At 35.8% G+C, this 27,460-nt stretch overlaps 1 protein-coding gene across 2 annotated transcripts; it reads left to right on the plus strand.

The window, feature by feature from the left end:
- The first annotated feature begins 20,401 nt into the window (after positions 1-20,401).
- slitrk5 (SLIT and NTRK like family member 5) lies at positions 20,402-27,207 on the plus strand. 2 transcript variants are annotated; one of them, XM_088603467.1, is made up of 2 exons: positions 20,402-21,237; positions 23,215-27,207. In XM_088603467.1, exon 2 carries the CDS (start codon positions 23,272-23,274, stop codon positions 25,873-25,875), a length of 2,604 nt encoding a protein of 867 aa, XP_088459593.1. In that variant the 5' UTR covers positions 20,402-21,237; positions 23,215-23,271; the 3' UTR covers positions 25,876-27,207. The 2 variants fall into 2 exon arrangements, with proteins under 2 accessions (XP_088459593.1, XP_088459602.1); XM_088603476.1 differs by lacking the exon at positions 20,402-21,237 and adding an exon at positions 22,080-22,302.
- Positions 27,208-27,460: the final 253 nt, after the last annotated feature.

The following is a 27,460-nucleotide window of genomic DNA, read 5'->3' on the forward strand; positions in this document are numbered from 1 at the left end:
ATCACACAGCTGCCAGCGCACCTCACCATGCCAGGCCACCACTGCGTCACAACACACAGCTGCCAGTGCACCTCTACATACCCGACCACCACTGCATCACACAGCTGCCAAGGCACCTCACCGTGTCAGGCCACCACTGCGTCACACATACTGTATTTCAGCGCCATATATTTCATGGATATTATGGAATATAATGGATGGATATCTTAGTTATCTTTCTAGTTCACAGGTTTGCATGCATAATTTAATTTTGAAAGCCACTGAGACATCAGGTACTACTGTTGTATTTATGAAAAAGAAACAAAACAAAAAACATACTAACAACTGTGCCATCCTACTCCTTAGTTAATACATTTTATTATTCATAAACAGTTAACATTGTTAGCAAAATATTTTGAATTATATTTAACCCTATTTTTTCTTTAGTTTTGTATTTAACTTATTATATGATAGTCAGACTTAATGTATATTTGAACAATGAAAATATATTTTTACAAGATTTTACATTAAGCACTTAAAATTAATATGTTTAATAATAGTAAACTGTAACATGCTGTAACAAGATCGGTTAAACTGCGAAGAAAATGCTTTCAGAGAAAATGTTTCAGGTGTGAAGAACATAGATCTCCAATGCAATTTCAACCAAACCTGTTCCCACACACCCTGCCCCCACTACCATTAGAATATACACAAACATTTTAGCGTTTCATTCTGAGCAGAAGACCCTCACACCTGAAGAGTGCTGGCTGTGACAAATTAAACCGGTTTTACAGGTTTCAATCACAGACCATGTGACATGGGACTCAGTAAACTAACAGCGCCACTGGATTTGATAATACCTAACCAAAATCCACAATATGGAAACAGAACCTGTGTGATTGTTGATAGATGATGTACTCGTAACATTTTTTCAAGACGAACTACAACATTTAAAAAATGACTTGTATGTACTTGATATCTCTAATCAATCCACGGGTCCCAGCACAAAACGAAAGTAAAACGCATACCGTTTCGCGCTTCTTATTAGTTGCTCAAAAGTAATTTGACCGTATGAAATGCATAATATAAACCTAGAAACATATACGTGAGCAGTACTTAAGCACTGTAGTATCGGTGTTAAGACATACCTCTCAAATACTGTAAATCAAGTTAAAAATATCTCAAGACCGATTCTGGTCGTAATGAAACCATGTTTCGTGTATGTTTTCTTTTTCATCTTGAAATAACTCATTTCTAAATACCTTTTTCACTGTTAACATCTTGCAGCAACTTTGCGACAAAATATACGCTCTGACAGTTCATCCTGCTACCAACATTAAATAAAACAAATCTTAAGATTTCTATATTTATGTCTTTATTTAGTGGTTTCATTAGTGACAAAGGCTAAACTTTCTTGGAAAAATGTATTTTATGTGTTGCAGAAAAAACTGACTTGCTTTAACAAAATATGTTTACGAATCCTTTCACCTGGCATTTTTGTAGTTAGAAATTATGGAACGCTCTGTTAAAAGCAAGGGAGTTTTTATGTCCGTTGCAGTTCTTTTGCAACATGAATATAATTATATCGTTATTAATTTCTTTAGATACAAGACAGCTCGCATGAGCAGGCAGCCGAAACAGCCCTACATAGCCCTGCCGCAGTACACGGATATAATCATACCGTTATTAAATTCTTGAGATACGCGATTCCATATTATATTCCCTTTTAATCAAATTCTAAAAGTATGCTTGTTGACTCCGGTATCACGTTAGTTAAAGACTTCGAAGCTTACAATGTTTAGGGAGAAATGGAATACCGGTGTGTATTTTTCCTTGTGATATTTTAAGCTCTAGTTGAATGATAGGTGTCGCATTTTAAATCATTTTCGTAGTTAGAAATTATGAAACGCCCTGTTAAAAGCAAGGAAGTTCTTATGCCCGTGGAAGTAAAACAAAATGCCTGACAAAGTATGGCTTGGACAGATTCCAAGTGCTTGTACAAATGTGCTAAAGAAATTATACTTTGAGTATACAGCTTGTCCAAAGTCATCCATTATTAATACTATTAGTAATATCTTCAGTAAAGGCTTTGATGCATAAATATTTCTGATAAAGGTAGGTTGTGTACTTTTGTCCAACTGAGCAATCTTGCTTCATAAAATATACCAACATTTTAATGACTGATGATTAACATGCTGTAATACACAGTTCAAAATTAAAGGCTCAAATGCTGTACATGAGAGGTTAAGCTCCCCCTGGCGGTTTTACAAGGCGACGCCGGATAGTTAGTCTCGTGACACACGTGAACCGCGTAATACCCCGGTGGGCGTGTCGCGGTATGCCGCGAAATACCTCACCCATTTTGAATGGCTGCATCTGTACCATTCAGAAATACAATCGAGAATAGTTTTGTGGTGTTTGTATGGATGAAACGTTTCTAAAATGTATAACGTAACAAAATTAAAGACGATTAAAATCTGTAATCTTTCCACTTGTAATGTCATTAGACAGAACAACACGTTTCTGCTTTGTCTAAGGATGGTATCAAAAAGTAGTCTAGGTGGTGAGAAAGCTGTGCTTAATGATAATTAAGTGACTTAAAAGTAAAAAGAGATGCTTCATATTGCTTGATTAATTTTAAAAACTAAGTTATAAATGCAGACGCGATCGCTGCCATAAGCGCTCCAGGCAGAAGAACATTCGGTTTGTACTGCTGAGCTCCGCGCCTCCTCCCTCTCTCGGTGCCGCGCCCCTCTCTGACGGAGCGCAGTGGGTGGTACGCTATTTTCAGAGCCTCTGATTGGGAAAAAAAGACCTGCTGATGAGTTTCACACAACAGAAAGAGAAAAGAATGGGATTTTTTGTCTTCGAAACATGTGTTGTCTTTATGAAATTCGTGTATTTTAAACGTTTAATTAAGAAGTAAAAACCTTACAGCGTACACAAAGATTCTGAGCTGATCACGAGGAAGAAAAATCACCCATTTTTCGCACATAAAAAGTGGTTTTTAACTCTCGAAACCTGTTTTTATATGTTTTAAAGTCGTGCAATGTCTAAGTTAAGCAGGAACACATCATTATATCTCATTTTTTATTTATTTTTTAAAAAAAATAAAAATTGTTTGCCCAGCCTATTTATAGACTATATTTGACTTTTTTGTTCATTTTATATATCACAGTATGTTTAATATTAAATTTAAATTAAAAATAAATGTAGAGCTGTTTCAAAAGCAGTATTTTGCGGCAGGATATATAAATATAGTTAATTGTTATAGGCGGCTGTAAAGGTGATGTTTTTTTTATATTTGCCTTAATGCTACTTTAATATAAGTAAAAAGTAATTAGGAAACAGATCATTTTGTTTAAAGAATTATAAAATATATAGTTCAGGTGGGTAGCTATGTCAGCATGTGTAGGCTGCAAAGGAACAAGTAATAGGGTTAATTCATGCTGAAAAGAGAAGAAAGAAAACACAACATTTTGGCCGTGGAGCCTTCTTCAGGTGTGAGAAGGTCAGGGCAGTAAGCAAATGTAATGTACCATAGAAGATCAAAAGCTGGGAGAGAGATGAAGTGTGAGGCGGGAGCAGGGGACAGACAGAGTAGCCAATCAGACAGAGTGGCCAGTCAGGTATTGTGAAGTCAGGATATGTGGAGAGAGGTGTGAAATGAAACCTGTATTAAACATCCTGTATTTAAGAACAAATCAACACCAACAGTACAAAACAAAAGTAAAAAAAAATGTTAATAAAAAAGTTTAATTCTCCTGCACTGCTATTGTGGAGCTGAAAAAAGTGCTTAATCTTGGGACCCAAAGCACCACAAATGCTACTTTATAAAGCACAAATGGAGCACATAATACTAAGTAAAAAACTAAACATTTTATATAGCTGTTCATCATTTCCTGCATCTGTTTTGACTAATTTGAGCCCATTCCTCATTACAAACTGCTTTAACTTGGTGACGTTTAAATACAGTGAATTGTTGTCCTCTGAAGGTCCCCATGCTTGTAGCCTCAACTCTGATAAATTAACTAGTTTTAGTAAGGGTCTGGGAGAAGCAACATTCAGCATATAAATTAAATACAAAAAACCTGTTGATAAATTTGTGCAACTATCTATTGGTTTAGTAACAACAACTAACCTAATCCACACATGGATTTATAACAGATTACTGGAAAAAGGTTGAGCTCAATGCATCATTTAGTTTTTCCTTTGGTTTGGTCAAATCTCTAGTATGATATCAATGGTAACTAAGGAACATGGCCCTGCTTAGGTCAATAGCAATTTTCTCATTTTTGTGGTTTGCAGTATATTGCACTCAAATCAGAGAGTGTGAAATGTTTAAGGTTCAATTTTTTATTAAGTGGTACAAACATGTTAAAACTGCCACAAGAGAAGTAAAGAAAATTAGTTATATCTGTCATTTAACCACCAGAGAGTAACCCAGCAGCTACTGTACATCACCCTTTCAACTCACAACTGTCAGCCTACTAGGTGCATGAGCCTGTCGAATACTGGATGGGGGATCACTGCTCTCACTGAATCTCGCACTGCAGGAGAGAACTCAGAGAAAGTGTGTTATGTGATCCATCCATCCATTTTCTAATTGTTTATCCAATACAGAATTGCATTGGCATTGTGATCCACACGCCCACGTGCTCATAACAACTCACTCTGTACAGGAGCCAGCAATAGAGGGGTTGACGTACTGTTCCCACATTTGCCAAAATTGATCAAAGCATTTCAGGATTTTTCATCTGCATGACGTTTACTTTGTAGAAGAAGCAAAAAAAAACTGAACAAGAAACTATCGATTGTTTAAGTAATGGTTTGGGAAATGTGCACGGTAACACACACTGTATCAGTCAAAGAGAAAACACCTCACTAATCTAAAGTAAGACGCTGTATTGAGATTTGGAACTCCTGCTGTACAGTATGTCTGGAAAATGAGTTATTTACAGTAATTCTTGTTAATGGATTTTGGTAAAAAATGACATCTCAGTCTCCAAAGTCACATGGAATGTTGAATTTGAGACTTTTTTATATCGTTCATGTTTGGGAAGTAACAGGACTACTTCTACTTCTGGAGTAGCATTGTGAGAATTGGTAATATTTTCACTTTGATTAAAATCATCAACAGACAAAATAAATTATTATAAATGATGGTTTAGTGATTAAGGAACTAACTTGAAAACAAAACCACTTTTATTAACACTTTATTATTTACCTGATGTTGTATAAAATGTTTTCTTTCTGTCGGTGGTTGCAGTACTTAAATCAGTTAGAAAATGGATGGATTGCTGGATGCATAATTGTAAAACTTGTCAATTCAACACAGAAGACATTCTCTTCAAATGTTGTTTAACAGTGTAGCTGACACCGCGTTGCCTTCCCCTCACTGCAAGGATATAGGAGCCAAGTGAGAAATCTTACATTAAATGATTAGAAGTTGAGTATAAATTATATAAATTATAATTATATTATATTGCTTGAAGAATTTAAATTTGTCTGCCTGACTGTGTTGTAACTTATCTGAAGGAGTAAAACAGGAGAATGTTGTAACTGACCACATGTTTAGCTTTGGGAGAATTTTTCTGTAAACTGAAGCGTAGTTGTTGAGTGAAACTGCCTACTTTGTTTTAACAAATGTTGTTTGTTATAAAGGGTAGGGGTGTTACATCCCACCGTGTTTGTTAATTGGAATATGCAGGCTTTTTTGGGTTGTGGTTTTTTTTCTTTTGAAAGACTGTGTGGGACCGGTTAGTGACTGGCTGGCAAATTGCTAAATTATGTCATTGATCTGTAGCCTGTCAATGATTTGTCAACAAGGAAGCCCAGTGAGTTTAGGGTGTTGCTAGACACCCGAAAAAAGATGAGGGGTGGAACTCAACTGTTGAGTTGTGGTCTACAGATAATTTTAGGATCTTGTTGGTTGTCAGGTAGTGGTACATGTTTTTATTATGTTATCGGGGTAGTGTTGGAGAGCTGGGCAAGTATTTGATTTTTTAAAATTTCTTCTAGGTTCGTTTATTTCAGTGTAGCCGGTTAGTTGCACAGACGATTTTTTTCTGGCATTGCTTTTGCCACTGTTGTTGTTTTTTGGGAAAAAGTGTTGTGAAAATGTGTAATCTAGAATAGATTATTTCAAACAAATCTTCCCTAAATTCAAGGGAGATGAAACACATTTTTAATTTGGTTTCATAATACCACTAATCTTAAGTGTTTTTTGTATGTGTTTTTAATGCCACTTTGTGCTGAAACATCATGGCCTTAAACAACTGGAGATTGTTGGTGTTATCTGGCAGAACTGTGTTTTACATCCCACATTGTCTATATTTATGTTTGCTCATTCAAATCTGAAGAAGGATCCACAGCCTCTTTTCCTTTCAGCATTGAATAGAACTTAACCTCTTTGCAGCTTACACATGCTGATGCAACCCCCTGCTCTTACTTTGTTTGCTTATTCATGTTCATCTATGTATTATTAATAATTAGAAAATCACATACACATATTGTGGTATATATAATTAATAAATATATCCAGAATACTATAATCCTATTATTCTATTTAAATATTACAGAAGGTCTATTTCTTAGAACTAGTACATTTGCCAGGAAGTGAATCTGGGACCTGCTAGTTCATAGGCTAAAATGCTACCACTAAACTATCACTTGGGTTGAACAATGTTTTAGCAAGATTTTCATTTTTCGTTGCAACAATATTTTTTAATTCATTTTTTTCAAGATGTATCTTTAGTTACATGATTCCATATTAAGTGGATTTAAAGTATAAAAAGGTATTACATTTTTATTGTAGGAAGCTCATGTTTTCACTAACATCTAACACTCCACAAATGCCACTATTGATTGTCTTTGGCCAATGAATCACAATGACGAAGTATGCTGGGGCACAGAGCAGCCTTTGTAACACATTATGGGGTTTTAATGCACATTCTGAATGGCTACATCTGTATGTTTTAGTGTGACAACTTGATTTCTGTTTGGAGGTTTCTTAGAAGTGTTTCATATTTATAGTCAAAGAGATTAATGAGTAAAACTGCTGGGTTTCTTTGGAATATAGGACTGATTTATTGTCTTTACTGAGTTTTCTTTAAGCACAAGCAAATTGTGAATACCTTCACCCTTTTTTCAGCCTGTAGTTCAATATTATTAATGTTGTTTACAAACATCATTTCTTATTCGGAGAAACTACAAGCTTTTAATAATTTAAACACTTAAGCAAAATAATGAGGGAGGTTTTCACATTCAAGAATTTTCTTATCAGTGTTTGAGCACTGTCAGCTTTAATTGCTCTAGTCCATTTTAGCTGCACAAATCTTTATCAGGACAGGTTGTAATATCTTCCCCCATTTAATATCTGTGAAATAGGGTTTGTCTTACACTTGTAGAGTCCTTTGAAAAGACATGGTCATAATTTTATTTATTTGAATAATTTGAGAAGCATGTTTCTATTGTGTAGTCAGTGTTGTGTTAGTCACTGTCTCCAACATAAAGTGCTGCCAATTCTAAATTTTAAATGGCTTTGCTGACAACCTATGAAAACAAGAGGAAGCCTCAGTATCCTGCTCCTTCTTTGAACAGTGAATCTTACTTGTCAGTGAAGGACTCGTGTCCAATTTCAGTTTGAATCCTTTTGGGAATTCTACATCAAAATCACAATTTTTCATCTTAAAAAGGAGTGTAACATTTTGCATTTAATTACTCTAGTGTTGTTAATAGATTTTTTGGAATAGTTTAAATTCCAATATTTTTACACATTTTCAGTGTTTATTAAATATAAAATTATTATGTGTTCTAATTATAAAATATAATAATGAACAAATGTATTGACACGTTATAGTGAATACTTGCTATTATGTTTAAAAATGAATTATTTCTGATTAGATTGTGTATAAAGTTATGTAGCCATCTTTACTTATTATCTCATCATTTCAGTTTTTGCAAAAGTCACTAACTGAAAATGATGTTGAAGAATGTTTTCTCAAAAGACAAGATACCATTATAATCTAGAAATACTATTAATCATTATAAGTCTGAGAAACCAGATATCACCTTGCACCATGAGTATCTTTTGAATAAAAAATTCAAATATATTTTCTGCAGAAAAATTAAATGACTAAAAAGGAAGGTTGACTGATGGCCCAGACCACCATTCTTCTTTCATCCAAAGTGCAGCCCTCTGCTCTCACTACAATGTGACTATCTGTGTCACTGCTGTCGCCACTGAAGTGATGGAAAGGTGTCTGGGATGGAACGGAAGTGGGTAGTGCATTTCCCCCCAGGTAATCACAGCTGCAGGCAAGTCTGTTCATACAAAAAGAAAACATGACCACCTGGAAAAGCAGGAAAGATATACTCTGTCCATCCTTGGAACATACAGTACCCATGGGCATAGTCAGTGTGACAGCTAAACAGCTGTTTTCAGATTTATAATGCTTAGCTATTAAATTTGGAGTGAAAAGCACTGAAAAAGAAATATTATGTCATATATAAGATGATAGTAAATCAAGGTCTTTCCAACTTCTTTTTTATCTGTATGGATATACTGAACAGAAAAGCTCAATAAACAGTTCTGTATCACAAAATAGTTTAATTTGTTCAGCTTTGAGGAAACAAAGCAAAAACTTCAAAGTGTATTTCCCATCCATTTATCCATTGTCTAACTGCTTTATTCAGTATAGAGCCGCGTGAGAGCCAGAGCCTAACCTGTCAAGCAACGGGCACAAGGTGGACATGTTGCCAGTCCATTGCAGGGCACATACAGACACAAACAAGTGCATACTCACACCTGGATCAATTTTACAGAATCGAATTAATCAATGCAAAGCAGGGGTAACCACTGTGCCACTGTGTAGTTCCAAAGTGCATTTTACTAACTTTAAATAAATATAATGTTACATTAAGTGAGGGTGATACATTTCAAAATAGGGAGGTTATTAAATCAATGTTAAATCAGTATAAAATAAATTTATAAATTCTGACATAAGCTTTCTACAAATGGAAATAATACAGACTTATAATTTCACCCTCTTCAGTCAGGGAATATCAAACATCACATGGCATGTGTTATTTTATTATTTGACACTCAGATATACAACTATAGTTGCCCAAATAGTTAATTGATAGTCCCTGTTATTTTATCCCTCCAAGTGACCTTTTTTGAGGGATGGCTAAATGAAGAGTATACTCATTGTCATTATTATTTTCACTCTCTAACCATGGTGCAACACTTTAAAATGCAAAAGTAAGACACAAATCAATGTTCATATTAAATATTATTTTTTCTTTAGTTTTTAGGCTCAACAGATCTCTTTTGATAATCTTTTTTCAGCCCAGTAAGTCACTTTTAACCTTTACATAGTACTAAGTCTGTGTTCTGGCTCTGCACAGGCGTCATCATGGAAGTCCCCAAGAAAATCAATTGAAGTGGAAAACTGTAACTGAATGTCTCTGATATTGCAAAGCATCATCAATATTTTATTTTAATTTAAATCTCATTTCATTGCTTATGTCCATGAGAAAAGCAAAATTGCATCATTACATTTTGTATCTTGTAACATACTCATATGATATTTTAAAATTCATAAATTTGGATTTACCCTGGCTTAAAGTAACCCTTTCATTTTACATGTCCCTTTAAAACAATAAACTTTCATGAAACAACTGAAGGAGATCCTTGACTCAATCATGGACTAAATAACCATTCATTTGTAACCTTTTTATGATCCAATGTTTTTAACTCAAAGTTCTGATACTAAGGTTGTACTGGTGGTGATGCTGACAATGGTTCACTTAGGTTGCATTTTCTTACCCACCCAGGAACTAACATTACCTCCCAGACACATATTTAATACCATAGTCCTTTAATTAATTATATTTACTTTCTCTTAAAAAAATGTGAATGGTTCTTTACAAGGACAAATGCATGCACTTCTTAGTGAAGTAAGGGAAGGAGTAGAACCTTGCACACTGAACAGTAAATAATTAAATGCAGCTTATTAATAACTGAGAAACCTTTGCATAACAGGTAGGATAATTCTTCTATTAGTATATACATAATATAAAATATATTATCATGGAAAAAAGAAATGCTACACCTCCTCCTCCATACTCTGGCCCTCCCGTCTGCAACAGGCTGAAGAGTGACTCATTTGTGAAGAAGACCTGATGCCACTGCTGACGAGTCCATCGCAGCCACTGTCTGGCCCAAGCCAGTCAGGTGTAATGTCTAGGAGGTGTGAGTGGTATGTTCCACATCCCTCCTCTAGCGGGCGTTCCTACACCTTTCAGTTATGATCAATTTCTATTATTTCCTGGTGCGTCTCGTTTGCTTTTTGGATAAAAGCCTAGCGTCTCTGCAGTTCTGGGCTCAGTATTGGAAGATGGACACCACAAGGCTTGCCTATTTTCCGGGTTCTCCGAAGGCAGGCCTTTTCCCTGGCGTCCTGACCGCCTGGGTCCGGGATGCAGAGTACCTGGTCCCGTTATGTTTTTAGTTCCTGTTCCTGTTCCTGTGCCGGTTCTAACCCAGTTCCCCCTTTTTAACTGTTTGTCTTGGATGGATCTCCCGGCTCTTGGATTATTGACTGCGCCCTGACTTCCCTTTTGGATTTCCTTGGACATGGTTGCTACCGCATTTCCCCCGTGCACCTGCTCACTACAGTCACCACCCCCTGTCTTGTAAACCCATCCTAACCCCGTTGTACTTTCCTCCGTTGTCTTTTATGGATTACACCGTCCACATAGGGTCTTTAATAACACACTCCACGGGAGTCAAAACTGGCTCTCGTGACAGTGAGCAGAGAGCCTCTGACAGGTCGCCTTGCTCTAAGGCCAGCAGCATAGAGCCCTACTGTACTGTCACTGGTGCGGGCATTGTGTCTGCTGGCAGTTTCAGCAGCAGTACAGGAGTCAGAACTGAAATAATCTCTCTCAGATGGACCAGTCTGATCTGTCGGTCCTGCTCTGGTGTGGTCACTCGAGGGCGAGCGGATCTTGGATGGTCATCTGTCCTGCCGGTCTGCTGAAACCTTCTCTGCAGTCGGGACACAGTGGAGTGGCTTACTCCATAGTGTCTGGCAGCACTGGCACATGACATGCCTGCCTGCAACATGCCAAGGGCCCTCTCCCTTGCTTCTGGTGACATTCGAGGCATTACAGAGTGCACAAAAAAACTGACTAAGTGTGGCCTTTTTCTTGCAGTGACCTAAGCTTTGAATTAAGGCCTTTTTAAAGGTGACCTGATTGGGCATTGTTCCACCTGGACCTCGTTGGGTAAAAGTGCACCTAACAAGCTTTCATGTGATTGGAAAGTTGCAATGCCTCACTGCACAAGTTGTATTGCTAGTGAGAGGGCTTAAAACAAATGGAAAACTTTTTGTTAAAGTACACAAGCTATAACTATAGTATTCTCATTCCAGAAAAATGTTGTGTTTCCTTTTTCCATCAGTAAATATCTATCGAATGAGTGTGGGTCAATTAGCCCTCTGTACTTATCTACATTATGTTTCATCCATTTTATGTTGCCTACACATTTCTTTTGAAATCTTTTCAACTACCTTTGTAGCTTCTATAAGTGTGTGTGCTAATCCTTCAAAGATAATTTTGTTGTCATTTGTGAAATTAACTGGTTTAGTAACTATAACAGAAAATAAATCATTGGCATAAATTAGGACAAGTAGTGATCAAGTAATGACCAGCAGCCACGTCACCCTGCAACTTACAATTGGCAACCCACTGAAGCTAAGCAGGTGTGAGCCTGGTCAGTACCTGGATGTGAGACCTCCTGGGAAAAACTAAGGTTGCTGCTGGAAGAGGTGTTAGTGGGGCAAGCAGGGGGTGCTCACCCTGGGGTCCATGTGGGTCCTAATGCCCCAGTATAGTGACGTGGACACTATACTGTAAACAAGTGCCGTCTTTCGGATGAGATGTAAAACTGAGGTCCAGACTCTCTGTGGTCATTAAAAATCCCAGGGTGTTTCTCGAAAAGAGTAGGGGTGTAACCCCAGCGTCCTGGCCAAATTTCTCATGCCTCCTAATAATCCCCCTCTATGAATTGGCTACATTAATTTGTTCTCCTCCCCCCCGACGGCAGACAGAGTGACGCGCCGGTTGGAGTATTCTTGGTCGCATTTAATGGCAACGTCAGCTCAAAGATTTGGTTCAAACCACCAAATGGAGATGGGGGTGCCGACAAGCGGACCCTGTTGATGCGGGATTAACGCTAGGATGAGAGAGTGATCAAGTAATGACCTTGTTGCATTTTAGTATATTAATGTTACTAAATATGTCACCCCCAATGTGGGTTAACTAGTTTTTGATACAATCACAATAATTTCATGGAATTCCTATTGCCTGTAATTAAAAATTAATATTTTATGGGGAACTTAATCAAAGGTCTACTGATAATAACAATACTCCATCAATTTTCTAATAGTTTATATCAGCTTTATCCAATAAAGGGTTGTGGGGGAGCCGACGCCTATCCTGGGAAGCTCTAAGCACACAATAGTATGAGACATGGATGGGATGAGAATGGACCTGGATGGGACGCCAGTCCATCACAGGGCACACATGGACACAGACACACACACACCCACACCAGAGCCAGAAGACAATTAACCTACCAGTATGTCTTTGGACTGTGGGAAGAAACCGGAGCATCCTGAGGAAACCCACACAAACATGGGTGTAACGAAGAGTTTTTTCTGGAACCTATGCGGATGACACAATCCGAAGAAGTGAGGAAACACTGGGGAAAAGTCATGGAATATGGGGATGAAAACAGGGGGGCGTGTCCAAAGTGCGCTGGTACATGGGGGAGGTGTGGCCGAGGCAAACAATCCAAAGGTAATCCGGATGGGGAATCCAAAAACACAAGCATAAATCCATGGCCAGGCAATCCATCCAGGAGATTAAAACCAGGAACCGGGTCGGAACTGGCAGGGGGAACAGGAACAGAGACAGAGACAGAGACAGAGATTTAAAAACATGACGGAGCCAGACGCATCCGGACATGGGCTCGCACAATGTGGAAATCAGATGCAGAGCCAGGAACTGACTGAGTGTCTGGCTTTTAAGGAGGATGGGAAGGAGGCTGGAACAAGGGGCAGGTGCACAGAATTAAATCCCAAGTGAAAAGAGCCAGAGCGCCCTTAAGGAGGAGGGACTACAATCGTGACAATGGGAAGAATATACAGCATAAACTCCAAGTTAAAAATGTAAATATACCATATTATATTCTCTGTTTGTATCTGTTATTGCTTTGCTTGTTCAAATATCTCTAAAACATTAATAAAGCAAGAGCTGCCTTCTATAAATCCATGCTCACTGTCCCCTAGAATCCTACAGCCACACAGAGAATACTCTAGTTTAGTTCTAATAAATGTTTCCACAAACCTACATGTAATAGACTTAATAGTTAATGATCCATAGCTCCCTGTTGTTTTTCACCCTTATTATGGATGGGTGCTACACATTCTCCAGTCAATGTGTATTAGCCTGTCTTGATTGACTGTGGGAACATCTTTGTGCACAGACATACACAATACAGAGGTAGCATCAAAATAAATAAATGTATAGCTTGTAACTGCAACACATTCACAAAGTTATTATCAGAAAAATGATGAAAACATATTTATAGCAGATGCACTGATTGTTCATTGAAAAAATTGGACATGAGGTACATTTGTTTTGCTGATTAACATTTGTCATCTAGAAGGCTCATCAGCATGGAGTCTGTTGTAGAAGTTATAGGCTACTGTAGTAGAATGTGTAGCTACTACTAGAAGCAAGCCTAGCTGTATATCTGCAGTGCATGCTTTCTATCTTTTTTCAGATGTTGTATTCTGATTCTGATTTAGTTCTTTCTTAGATCATGGGCAAACATGCTATGTACCTTCTCATTGGTCTCCAAGTACTGGATGTTTCTCTTCATTACAGCTCATCCCATTAATGTTTAGTGAGACTCAAATGTGGTGAAAAGGGCACCCATGACAATCCCATTCTCATCTTAAAAAACACAATCCAGCATATCATGAGCAGCACAAAGACATGTATTGTCCTACTGGAACGTTGTCTTGTCAAGATGAGCCCACAGTAAGGATGTGTTTGTGTACAGATGCAGCCATTCAAAATGGGTGAGGTATTTCGCGGCATACCCCGGTGGGCGTGTCACAGTATCACGCAGTATCACGCGGTATCACGTGTGTCACGTGTGTCACGTGACTAACTATCCGGCGTCGCCTTGTAAAACCGCCAGGGGGAGCTTAACCTCTCATGTACAGCATTTGAGCCTTTAATTTTGAACAGTGTATTACAGCATGTTAATCATCAGTCATTAAAATGTTGGTATATATTATGAAAGCAAGATTGCTCAGTTGGACAGAAGTACACAACCTACCTTTATCAGAAATATTTATGCATCAAAGCCTTTACTGAAGATATTACTAATAGTATTGATAATGGATGACTTTGGACAAGCTGTATACTCAAAGTATAATTTCTTTAGCACATTTGTACAAGCACTTGGAATCTGTCCAAGCCATACTTTGTCAGGCATTTTGTTTTACTTCAACGGGGCATAAAAACTTCCTTGCTTTTAACAGGGCGTTTCATAATTTCTAGCTACGAAAATGATTTAAAATGCGACACCTATCATTCAACTAGAGCTTAAAATATCACAAGGAAAAATACACACCGGTATTCCATTTCTCCCTAAACATTGTAAGCTTCGAAGTCTTTAACTAACGTGATACCGGAGTCAACAAGCATACTTTTAGAATTTGATTAAAAGGGAATATAATATGGAATCGCGTATCTAAAGAATTTAATAACGGTATGATTATATCCGTGTACTGCGGCAGGACTGTGTAAGGCTGTTTCGCCTACCTGATCATGCGAGCTGTCTTGTAGCCTACTGGTCTAGGTGCGTGACTACCAGCTGGCAGGTTGTGTGTTCGAATCCAGCTGGTGTTGGACTTTTATTTTAACAAACATTTCTTCGAAAAACTAGGTAAGTGATATTATGGACAATCAATTGACTTTTATATTTCAAAATATCGCAACATGATCGATATTTGCGATATTTTGAATATATCTTCCCTTCTGACAGCGGTTCCTGCTTCTATTGTGTGTGTGTGTGCAACAGTAAATTTTTATAGAGAAATGGAGGCTGGACAGTATGCGTTACAATATAAACATTTATATTGATTTAAATCGTGTTCTGATTTAAATCGCAAACGCGTGTTTAATTATGTGTTTTTTAATCATGATCAGGCTAATGCATTTCTACATTTTCTGTATGAACCAGCTTAGAGGTTGTGCTTAAATTGTGTTTAAATTGAGTGTAAGGTAATTTATGCTTCTAAAGTCATGGTCAGTATTGTTGTACTGTGCTGTACTGTGTCACAGTTTACAACACAGTACAAAGATAAATGCTGACCATGACTTTAGAAGCATAAATTGCCTTACACTCAATTTAAACACAAGCTGTCTTTAGCCCTCTAAGCTGGCTAGGCTCAGAACACACAGCTTCATTAGCGAATACATATGCAGGACAACTAGAGAAGACGTTTTACAGAGGATGGATTTTTAGGAACATCCCATCAGACATCCCATCATATTCACAACGTGAAATCTAGAAAATAATATTACGTAACCAAAATCCGCAATATGGAAACAGAACCTGTGTAATTGTTGATAGATGATGTACTCGTAACATTTTTTCAAGACGAACTACAACATTTAAAAAATGACTTGTATGTACTTGATATCTCTAATCAATCCACGGGTCCCAGCACAAAACGAAAGTAAAACGCATACCGTTTCTCGCTTCTTATTGCTCAAAAGTAATTTGACCGTATGAAATGCATAATATAAACCTAGAAACATATACGTGAGCAGTACTTAAGCACTGTAGTATCGGTGTTAAGACATACCTCTCAAATACTGTAAATCAAGTTAAAAATATCTCAAGACCGATTCTGGTCGTAATGAAACCATGCAAGGGAGTTTTTATGTCCGTTGCAGTTCTTTTGCAACATGAATATAATTATATCGTTATTAAATTCTTTAGATAAGCGATTCCATATTATATTCCCTTTTAATCAAATTCTAAAAGTATGCTTGTTGACTCCGGTATCGCGTTAGTTAAAGACTTCGAAGCTTACAATGTTTAGGGAGAAATGGAATACCGGTGTGTATTTTTTTCTTTAAAGTACCGAGACCAGCCATATACTGTATGTTTATGTTAAGATTTCCCTTCAGTGGTAAAATTAGATATGAATATTCAATACTTAAACGGGCACAGTTAAGACATTAAATATACATATACATATTGTATACAGTACAGTTTGCATACGGTAATATGTTTATGTTACGCGATTAAAAAATAAATAAATAAAACTGGAAGGTCCAGCACCACCATTATGTTTATATGGTTGTTTTTGTTGGTTGGTTGTTATTATGGTTATTAATAATACGATCTATAGTTGAAATCTGAGCCTAAATAAAAAGAAAAAGCAAGTGATTAGGTTTATGAGCAATCTAATTACTTATTCGTTTAAAACGCTATATAAAATAAAGTTTATTATTAATTTGCTGGACAGAGCGGTGAACATTATTATGCATAAGACAAAGATAACGATCCTGATCAGTTTAGAAATCTGTGTACGCTGTAAGGTTTTTACTTCTTAAACTTTTAAAATACACGTTTTGAATAGAAAGAATTCCTCTTCCTGGTAGTGTGTATAGCACGCCAGCACGTCTTTTTTCTCCAATCAGAGGGGTGTCAGATGGTGTCAGCCAATCACCATTCTGCGTTGGGTAGCAACGGGTGACTGTTCTCAGGCGGAAGATGTAAACAGCTTAATGTTCGTGTTAAATAATTTTTTTTAATTCAATTAAACGGGCACAGTTAAGACATCAAATATACATATACATATACATACTGTATACAGTACAGTTTGCATACGCTAATATGTTTATGTTACGCGATTAAAAAATAAATAAATAAAAATGAAAAGTCCAACACCAGCTGGATTCGAACACACAACCTGCCAGCTGGTAGTCACGCACCTAGACCAGTAGGCTACAAGACAGCTCGCATGATCAGGTAGGCAAAACAGCCTTACACAGTCCTGCCGCAGTACACGGATATAATCATACCGTTATTAAATTCTTTAGATACGCAATTCCATATTATATTCCCTTTTAATCAAATTCTAAAAGTATGCTTGTTGACTCCGGTATCACGTTAGTTAAAGACTTCGAAGCTTACAATGTTTAGGGAGAAATGGAATACTGGTGTGTATTTTTTTCTTTAAAGTACCAAGACCAGCCATATACTGTATGTTTACGTTCCAAAATTAATATCGTTTATGGCCTTCACACGCGTTACAGTATGCTCCTATTCTTTTTATGCTCAGCTACTAAGATTTCCCTTCAGTGGTAAAATTCAATATCTACAACGGGCACAGTAAAGGCGTTTACAGTAAGTCTTTCTACGACAGACCAACGGACCACGAGTGCCCCTGTCGGTCAACCAATCACGCACCGCGGTATCGCGTGTCATCTTACCTGCGGTATCTGTACTGCGGTGTCTGTACCGCGCACTTTGAATGGCTGCATCTGTAGCTGTGTAGTTTGTGAACTGAAACCGAAACAAAATCTGTTTCATGTATTAAACCTTAATAGCAAATGTCGCTATGTTTCTGAGTACAGGACATTTCAATTTCATTATTCTCCACCAGTGCTCTCTAAAAGCTTGATGATTTTGTCAGTTTGAAATTGACAGGTTGAGAACCATCACCAACCCTTACCATCTCATTGAAAGTTCACTGCAAAATACAGTACCTGCCCCCCCCCCGACTTGCACTAACACACAAAACTATGCTGTAACAAGGATTCCATAGGGACCTAGATATTTAAAGATTTCTACTTTAATATAGGAAATATGCCTTAATAAGATTGTACAATCAGGACATCTCAGTTAATATTAAATTAATATCCACAGGAATTTATATTTTAATGAAGTCAAAGGAACGTCATACTGATTTATATTGCCTTTGCATCCTGAAGAACAGGTTTCATGCAAGATGCTTTTGTAATAACTAGCATCAACACTAAGTAAAGAGGATATTTAACTGGACACGCAAGCTCGCATATGCAAGATTTAATTCTATTTACACTGAGCTTTGAAAGTAGGACTTGATGTCTAATTGGAGCTGAGCTTTGACAGATTCAGTACTAAGACAGGAATAAGGCAATAGTGGTACTTATTTGGAGCAAATTCCCTTGTCATCTTGTCAATACTGATGCATTGAGGTGCAGGTACAACAGAATTGGTGTTCTTTTAAACAATGTAAGGAAACAGAAAAGCTTGAAATGGCTGAATGGCCTTTAAAAATTGTTTTAAAACTCCATATTTTATACAAGTAGATCACATTTGGTTGATAGAAATTCAAAGATTTTGAAGAAAATATTTAGATTTGAGGCTAACCTGTGAATTATAGTTAGGGTATATTATATTTTCATGAAAAAAATACAGTCACACAGAAAGTATTGAACAACCATAAAATGATTTCTGAAATTGGCAGATAAATATTTTACAGGTTTTAGCATAAGTATTATTTATAATAATAATTTAATTTATTTGTTTGGCAAAGCTTTTATCCTGAATAATTTAAAAGGGTCATGTTGTTTAAACAATTGCATTAAAGAATACATTTATAATTTGTACTCTTTAATTATTATATTGTTTTTTATTATATTATAGTAAATAGTAGAAATAATAATGCAATGCACTTATTTGCATTACGTCCAGTGGTTTATATAATAATAAGAGCAAGAAATACAATACAGTATAAAAAGTTATATAACTAAATATATACTTTAAGATAGTAGGGAATCGACTTAGATAGCTTTTTTGACTCAAAGTTCCTCTATAGTCCAAATACTTAGGTGCATTAAATTATGTGTTTAGTAGGATGTGTCCAGTAGTACTGTACTAGATAAATTTCTCTGTGAACTAATCATAGGGATGAATGTACAGTTTAAATAGGGGAATCGGAGTTCATTTCAGAATATGGTTAAAGGTGACATATTCCTAATATTCCCTTTAGCTTGTTCCAAAACAGGAGAAGAAGTGAATACTACCAGGAGTGAGTGACCAGACATCAGGAATGGAAAGAACTGGAGAAAGTTCAGAAACTAAAGAAAATGCTTCAAATTGAACAGCCTTGGACATGCTGCATTACTCTGCAAAAAGTACAGTAACAATAAAGAACTTGTCAAGGTGTGTGACCAACAATTCAGCTAAATCATCTTTCAGTGTATTTGACAGAACTTTGTAATTTCATTGAAAGACTGTTTGCTTTTTTTTTACTTTTTAATTACCAGTAATTTTAATTTTAAAGGGCAAATATATACAACATAAAAGATTATCCAGTGGAGGTAATTTGTAAAGATGTAATTTAAATGGATTGCATTGTATTTGGTAACATAACTAAGATCGGAATACCTTCTTCACAAGAATACTAGAGGAACACTGGTTGCTGGAACTTTAGAGGGTATATAAACTAACATCTATCAGTATTCTATCCCATCAAAAAAAGTTAGAAGTTGTATTTCCTTAAACCTGTTACCTTCAATCAATTAGGAACTCATGAAAATGTAAGGTGGTTGACATTGGTTTCATTCCATTTGCTAGAGACATTTTAGGGGCACGTGTAGGGGCAAATGTGTATTAAAAAGCAAAAAATATCAGACCCAAAGGTTTCTGGTCAGGAGAAGAAAACGTAATATAAAAGTTTCAGTAACCTCAATGCTACAATCAACAACAATGGTTAACATGACTATCGTTGTTGTTATCATTATTCAACAATGATAACTTTATTAATGTTCATCTTTAATAATTACTAACGGTAAAAATATTTTAATAATTATAACTTATGAGTCTAGTTAGCATTTTCACTTTTGCTATGATTGTACAATCACTATTTATTTATATCTTTACTGTTATGTTATATTCAAATATTGTATTATAAATATAGTATTTAGAATGACTAGTATTGTTATTATACATTTTGAAAAAGTGCCTCAAAACACTGCTGGATGGAACTTTACAGGACATTTAATTATTGACGATGCAGTACATAATGTAGTTCAATACGACTGTAATGTGTTCTTACCTGGAACATACATCAATGAACTAATGTTAGCTTCGCTGGCTGACCTGTAAAAGAATACTGATACGTTACTTGCTATTGTAAATAAAGGGAACAGTTTATAAGCGGTAGTAATCAGCTACCAACGAACACCAACAGAAATTTAAAAAGTCTAAGCTTCTATCGTCTTGTACTGCCCTCTATAGGCATGAAAAAAGCAGCATCATTTTCAGCTGCTTATGTGAAAACGGCGAAATGATAAACAACTGCATTGATTGTTCTACATACTGATGTTGTTAAAAACAGCTCGTTAGCAGTGACACAGAGGTATGTTACTGTAACCTGATCAAGTCCACATATGTATAAATACGGTATTTACTTAATCATTTTAAGTACAATTAAAAAGGTTCGAAATGCATTATCTGTATTAAAACATTTGTTTATTTTCGGTATTTTACAATATGTAGCTTTTTATTTTTCGTTTTGACATATACATACTGTATATAAAACTATATATATTAAGAAGCAAATCATTGGAATGTTACTTGTAAGCTTCGCCGTGGTATGTTTTATTTTACTCATTAGTGCTCCGCTCAGCTTTTGCCTGAGACAGGAAAAATTAAGAAAGCATAAGCACAACGCGATGCAAGCCATACCACTCAGAACGTACTGGGGGTTGTATTCATTTTTTCACCATCTCGTCGTTGTTTTGAAAAAAAAAAAGAAGGCGGAATCAGTTTAAACCTTTTTTTATGTGAATATCTGCACTTATATATTTCTGAAATAAAACCATTAAATTATATCTTCTTTGTGAATACTCGCCCCAGGGAAGCTTGATCTTTTCTGTGAAGCATTGCAAACTGCTTTGTGTGACTGGCCGTCACGTTGCCAACGTGAATGAGGCAGTTTGTGCAATCCATGCTTGAGTATACAGAGCTAAAAACCTCAGAAGCTGTACTTTTAAGGATTTTACAGTGGAGCTGCTGAAACCGTAGCAACTGCTTCTGATCCTTCACAGGGGGAAAAAATCTGGTATCGGTGCAATGTTGTGGCCTTTGAAAAGTCCAACCGGGTAAGTAATGAGTTCTTTTTACTGTTTACTTTAAAATTTTACCGAAACCAAGGGATTCTCTGTCTATGGTCCTGAAATAAATTCAAGCACAGATGCAGTGCAGGTGTTAAGTTGCTAAAGCTGTTTTAAAAGCTAAATGCTGCACGGCTTATTTTAAATGTTAAATATGTTGGGCATATTGAAAGCCATGAAAAGAATCATATAACGTTTAAAAATATGAATTTTACAATTTAATTATCCATAACAACACCCATGTCTCGTTTTGGTACTCGTTTGATACCACAAATCTTTAAATGCTGATACATTTTATGGAGGCGTTAAACATTCGGTTGTGTAAATGCTTTAGATATCCAGTGTCCACATAAATGTATTTAAAGAGTGTTACAGTGAACATATAATCATGTTTAAAAATGCAAAACGCGGTAACGAAAAATATAAAAACACACAATCAGAAGCAAATTCCGATACATATTTGAAATTAGTGTATTCTAAAAAGAACAACTACTTGAGAGTTTACCAATACAGAAAGTAATACACTCTAATTGGGAGATTGGTTTCGTACATGGAATAGTAATAAGCCTTGCAATGAAGAAATTTCCCTGTTTTATGTTTCAGCATTAGGCTGGAATCATGCATCTATGAAATGATAAAACCGTGGTCACTTAAAGGGCATACTTTTTGTCCCTTTGATAGAAAAAAAGGTACCTGTGTGCAAAGTAATACATTGTTCTTCCTATGTCGAAAAAGATGTAAGGAAACGAGGCTAAATATAGATTTTTCCCCATCAAGATGAAATTTGGGTATTAAATCAATGACGTAGGTCATTCGTTTGTGCTTTTAATCAACTCAGGTCTTTTTGCCTGAAGGATGAAGAGCTCTGACAGTCATCGCTGCTATAATCAGCACCTCCGACGGTTTTAACATTGGCGATGATCATTTTCCATGATGAATACTCTGATTATAGAGCTTTTAATAGGCCAATTTTACAAAATTTTGGAAGAAAGCGTTATGTCAGATATGGTTGATACAAAAGAGTTTATATTTACAGATCCTCTGAAATGCGGGGTAAGTAACGAAAGAAAACATACATATCTTACATTCTGTGGTTAATTATGGAAAAATTATTATTTCTTTTTTTCTATTTATCGTGTTTTATCGTTTTATTTCGTCTTCGGTTGTGGGTTGGTTACCTAGAACAGAATTATTACTTTTTTTAAAGAACAAAGATAATTCGGGATCATTGTATTTTAAATTAACATTTTATTTTTAAAAGAAAATTGTTCTGCGTTATCTTTTTTGCCTGCTTTATGTAGAGATGCGTATATCTTGATAACCATTATTACTGTTTGGGGGGCATTATTGTATTGAAAATCATAATTCGATATATATAATACAAATGTACATGAATAACGTTTTCTTTTCACATAGGGATTATATAGTTGCAACCAAAACTATGTTTCTGATAATATATTTCATACTGTACATTTTTTTAAGGAAACACATGTAGTTTCTGTTTTTACTCATCAGAGCCAGTATCTCGTGACTTTACAGAAATGTCTTAGTGGAGCCTGTGTTTGAAAACAAATTCTTGATAAGCATTTATATATTGTTTCATGACAAGTATTTGTTTTTTTTTAATTTAATGATAACGATTAAGCTTACAGTAAAGGGCAAGTTGAGGTACAATGAACTTTATTGCATAAAGCATCTGTATGTTTTTCTTTAATGGCAAAGCTTGATTTAATGTTTTTTAAACTTATTTTGCCATATTTTCTTAAAATATTGGTTTATGCTTCTCCATATTACATTTCAGTTATATAAAATGTAGCCCCTTTTGTTCAGTGTTAAAACTGCATTTACAATATATATCATTCTAAATTTGTATGATAAGGACATTTGTTTTTTATGTTTTTATAGAGTGAAAATTATTTCAGTTATTAAACAGAAAATACCGGGAATTATTTATTGTCTTTTTAGATGACGCTACGTTCCGCAACGGCACTACACTGAACTGGGACACCCATTTCTGTGAAAATGCATATCTGGATATTGAAAATCATCTTGTTGGCTGCTACATCTCTAAATGTTATAGAGATGTATGAAAATTATGGAGAAATTTGCCAAAAGCTCTGTTCTTGTGAAGAGAAAGATGGAATTTTAACAGTAAGCTGTGAAAACAGAGGAATTGTCAGACTTTCGGAAATAAGCCCAGTACATTTTTCTATGTATCATCTTCTGTTAACTGGAAATCTTCTGAAACGACTTTCCCCTAATGATTTTATCAATTACACTGGGGTTACAATTTTACATTTAGGAAACAATGATATTCAAGAAGTTGAAACTGGAGCTTTTAACGGACTCCAAGGATTAAAGAGATTGCATCTGAACAATAACAAAATAGAAATGATAAGGGATGATACATTTATTGGGCTTGAAAGTTTGGAGTATCTGCAGATTGATTACAATTATATAACAAACATTGAACCTAATGCCTTGAGCAAATTACACCACTTGCAGGTACTTATTCTAAATGACAACTTGTTGTCTATTCTACCAGGTAACATTTTTCGATATGTTCCATTAACTCACCTTGACCTGAGGGGAAACAGACTTAAAATGTTACCTTATGTAGGTCTTTTGGAACACATGGACAAAGTTGTGGAATTACAACTTGAAGAAAATCCTTGGAATTGTTCTTGTGAGCTAATTTCTTTGAAAGCTTGGCTGGAAAGCATTTCTTATTCAGCTTTAGTTGGGGAGGTTGTGTGTGAAACACCTTTCCGGCTTCATGGTAGAGATTTGGATGAGGTTTCAAAACAGGAACTATGCCCTAGAAGAGCAATTTCTGAATATGAAATGAGACCACAACCACCTTTGAGCACTATTGGATATTTTCATACCACACCGGCAGCTGTGACGGCTTCAGCTACATCATCAGCTGTTTTAAGATCTTCTTCAAAGCCCACAAAGGGTACTCGCCAACCAAACAAACCAAGAGCAAGGCCTACATCTCGCATTCCTTCAAATAATGCATACAATTATGGACCAATAATTGCTTATCAGACCAAATCCCCAGTGCCTTTGGAGTGTCCCACTGCCTGTACTTGTAATTTACAAATATCTGATCTAGGACTCAATGTTAACTGCCAAGAAAGAAAGATTGAAAACATTGCTGATTTAAAACCCAAACCATACAATCCCAAAAAGATGTATCTTACAGGAAATTACATTGCCATGGTGAATAGATCTGATTTCACTGATGCTACTGGATTAGATTTACTTCACCTTGGAAACAACCGGATAGCTATCATACATGACAAAGCCTTTGGAGATTTAAAAAACTTGCGTAGGCTTTACCTGAATGGTAATTTAATTCAGCGTCTCACAGCAGAAATGTTTTATGGGCTACAGAGCCTACAATATTTGTATTTAGAATACAATGTGATAAGAGACATTGTATCAGGTACCTTTCAGTATGTACCCAATCTCCGTCTTCTTTTTCTCAATAACAACCTTCTGAAAACTTTACCTGGAGGCATATTTACAGGCCTGACTTTAAAAAGACTTAGCCTTCGAAGCAACCATTTCCACAATTTACCAGTAAGTGGTGTGTTAGATCAGCTCACATCATTAGTTCAAATTGATTTGCATGAAAACCCTTGGGATTGCACTTGTGATATAATTGGAATGAAGATCTGGCTGGAGCAGCTTAATACTGGTGCTGTCGTCAATGATGTGATCTGTGGGTCTCCAAAGAAAATGTCTGGTGAGGATATTCGGTCCATTTCATCTGATCTTCTTTGTCCGGATTACTCTGACATAATTGTTTCTACTCCTCCACCTTCTGAAGAACCACTTTCAGAAAGAGCCACCACTATAGAAACATCAATTAAATATAATACACCATCAAGCTCAGTACCTTTGTCTGTTCTAATTCTGAGCCTTCTGCTAGTGTTCATAATGTCTGTTTTTGTAGCTGCTGGGTTGTTTGTGGTTGTAATGAAAAGAAGAAAAAAGTCTCAAAATGACCGAACCAGCACTAATAACTCAGATGTGAGTTCTTTTAACCTGCAGTATAGCCTTTATAGTAACAGATCAGTTCCCAAAGTAAAAACCCCTGCTGGGCATGTATATGAGTATATCCCACATCCACTGGGTCACATGTGCAAAAACCCAATTTACAGATCAAGAGAAGGGAATTCAGTTGAGGATTACAGAGACCTGCATGAGCTAAAAGTTACATATAGAAATAATATTGATGAAGAAAGAGACAGTCATTTAAGAAGTCCAACATATAGTGTGAGTACAATAGAACCAAGAGAAGAATCATCACCAGTGCAAAATGCAGAGCATTTCTACAGAGGTATTCTAGAACCAGACAAACAGTCACCTTCTGGGAACAATATTGATTACAAGTATAGTGGCCCAGCTGCATATACATATACACCAAACTACGATTTAAGACGTCAATTTTTGCATCCTGAAAGGATAAGAGAGACTGTGCTGTACAGTACAACACCAAGTACTGTATATGTTGAGCCCAACAGAAATGAATATTTGGAACTCAAAGCTAAACTTCAAGCTGAGCCGGACTACCTCGAAGTTCTTGAGAAACAGACAACCTTCAGCCAGTTTTGAATTACAGATTTGTCTATACAGTATATAAAGCATTTTTTTCTCCTTAAATTATGATTTCAAATGGGGGTTAAAGTGCCTTGGCACAACAATAACCACCTTCAAAGACTACCAGTATATGGGGTGTGCTGGACTGTGTTTTTTTAAAATACATAATGTTACAGAACTTAATGTTTTCTTAACTGACAAATAGGTAAATTGATCGTAACTCATCAATGGACAATTTCAATTATATATTTTTTTATGTTTAAGATTAAGTTCACATTAACAGAAATGTAAAGGTAATTTTATCCAATTTTATCCAAGAACATTTTAAGGAATATTATCTTACATATATTGTGATTCACTGATGTTTACTGCTCACCACCTAATCAAAAAAATATAAACGGTGCATTGTTTGCACGAGGCATTTTCTTCTCTATTCCTTCAATAACAAAGGATGCTAAGTCTGTAAGTATAAATTTAAGGGTATACTTTTGTGAAATCTTCCATATACTATTGAAATGAATTATTAAATGATATTACTTGGTTTATATTTTATAATCCTAAATTAAAGGTTTTGTTTCTAGTACAGGATTATTTAGCTAGCAAAGCCAAAGTGGCTTCATTAAAAGTTGGCACACCCCAATGTCAACACAAGGCTCCATTTTAAAAATGTGTCTTTGTGTGCTTTCTGCACTTTTTGAAATAGGAGACTCGAAAGTCTTCAGAGTTCTATCTCAGACAAATCATAAGGAGTTTATATAATATATATACATATATATAAAGCTTCATAAACAATAAAAGTAATAATTAACTTGTGTAATACTGATATTTTAACGTAGCACCTATTTTTATACAAGCATCCTCAATTCTCTTACCTTCACTTTTTTTTCTTTGATTGCTTTACACATATTGCACTGTATGACCAAAATGCATATACAGTATGTTAACAGTATGGGCAATGTTAGGTTTCTGTAAATATAGAAGGGGAAATAAACATAGCCTGTTATTGCAGACAGAGCCATTTTACCAGAGGCAGCTAAAATGGAAGAAACATGGGAATAAGGGATTTAGAAAATCTGTTTTATTCTACTGATTTGTGATTGCTCATCCACAACAAGTTGTATTTGATGTTACTATTAATTTGGAAAGAAAAAAAGTTGCAACTGTACAATTCAGTAGTTCGTTATGAGCCACAACTGACTCAGTATCCACACACAACAGGGAGTGAGGGTTCAGAAATGAAGATGTACAAAAGTATTGGTGTAACATCTGGCTACAAATGGTAAATGTATTTCAGCACATGTATTTTTTAATAATTTACCAATAATAAATAAATACATTTTAAAATAACTTCTCATTTAATTTAGTCTGTATTATTTAGATTAATTTTAGGTAATTTGTTATGGTTATTACACTATTCATTTTGATACTTTGAGTTATTTATTTTTGTCTTTTAAGGTTGACTTTTCTTCTTTTTAAAGTAAAGGAATTATTGAATTGTATTCATTGTTAATTATTGGTTTACATTTCAGAATCTGAAATTCAATATTCTATTTGAAGTGCAAGGTAACAGCACAGACAAAAGTAATTTTAGTTAAAAACT

Source organism: Lepisosteus platostomus, chromosome 2 (genome assembly GCF_059453375.1).
Source record: "Lepisosteus platostomus isolate fLepPlt1 chromosome 2, fLepPlt1.hap1, whole genome shotgun sequence".
Lineage (NCBI taxonomy): Eukaryota > Metazoa > Chordata > Actinopteri > Semionotiformes > Lepisosteidae > Lepisosteus > Lepisosteus platostomus.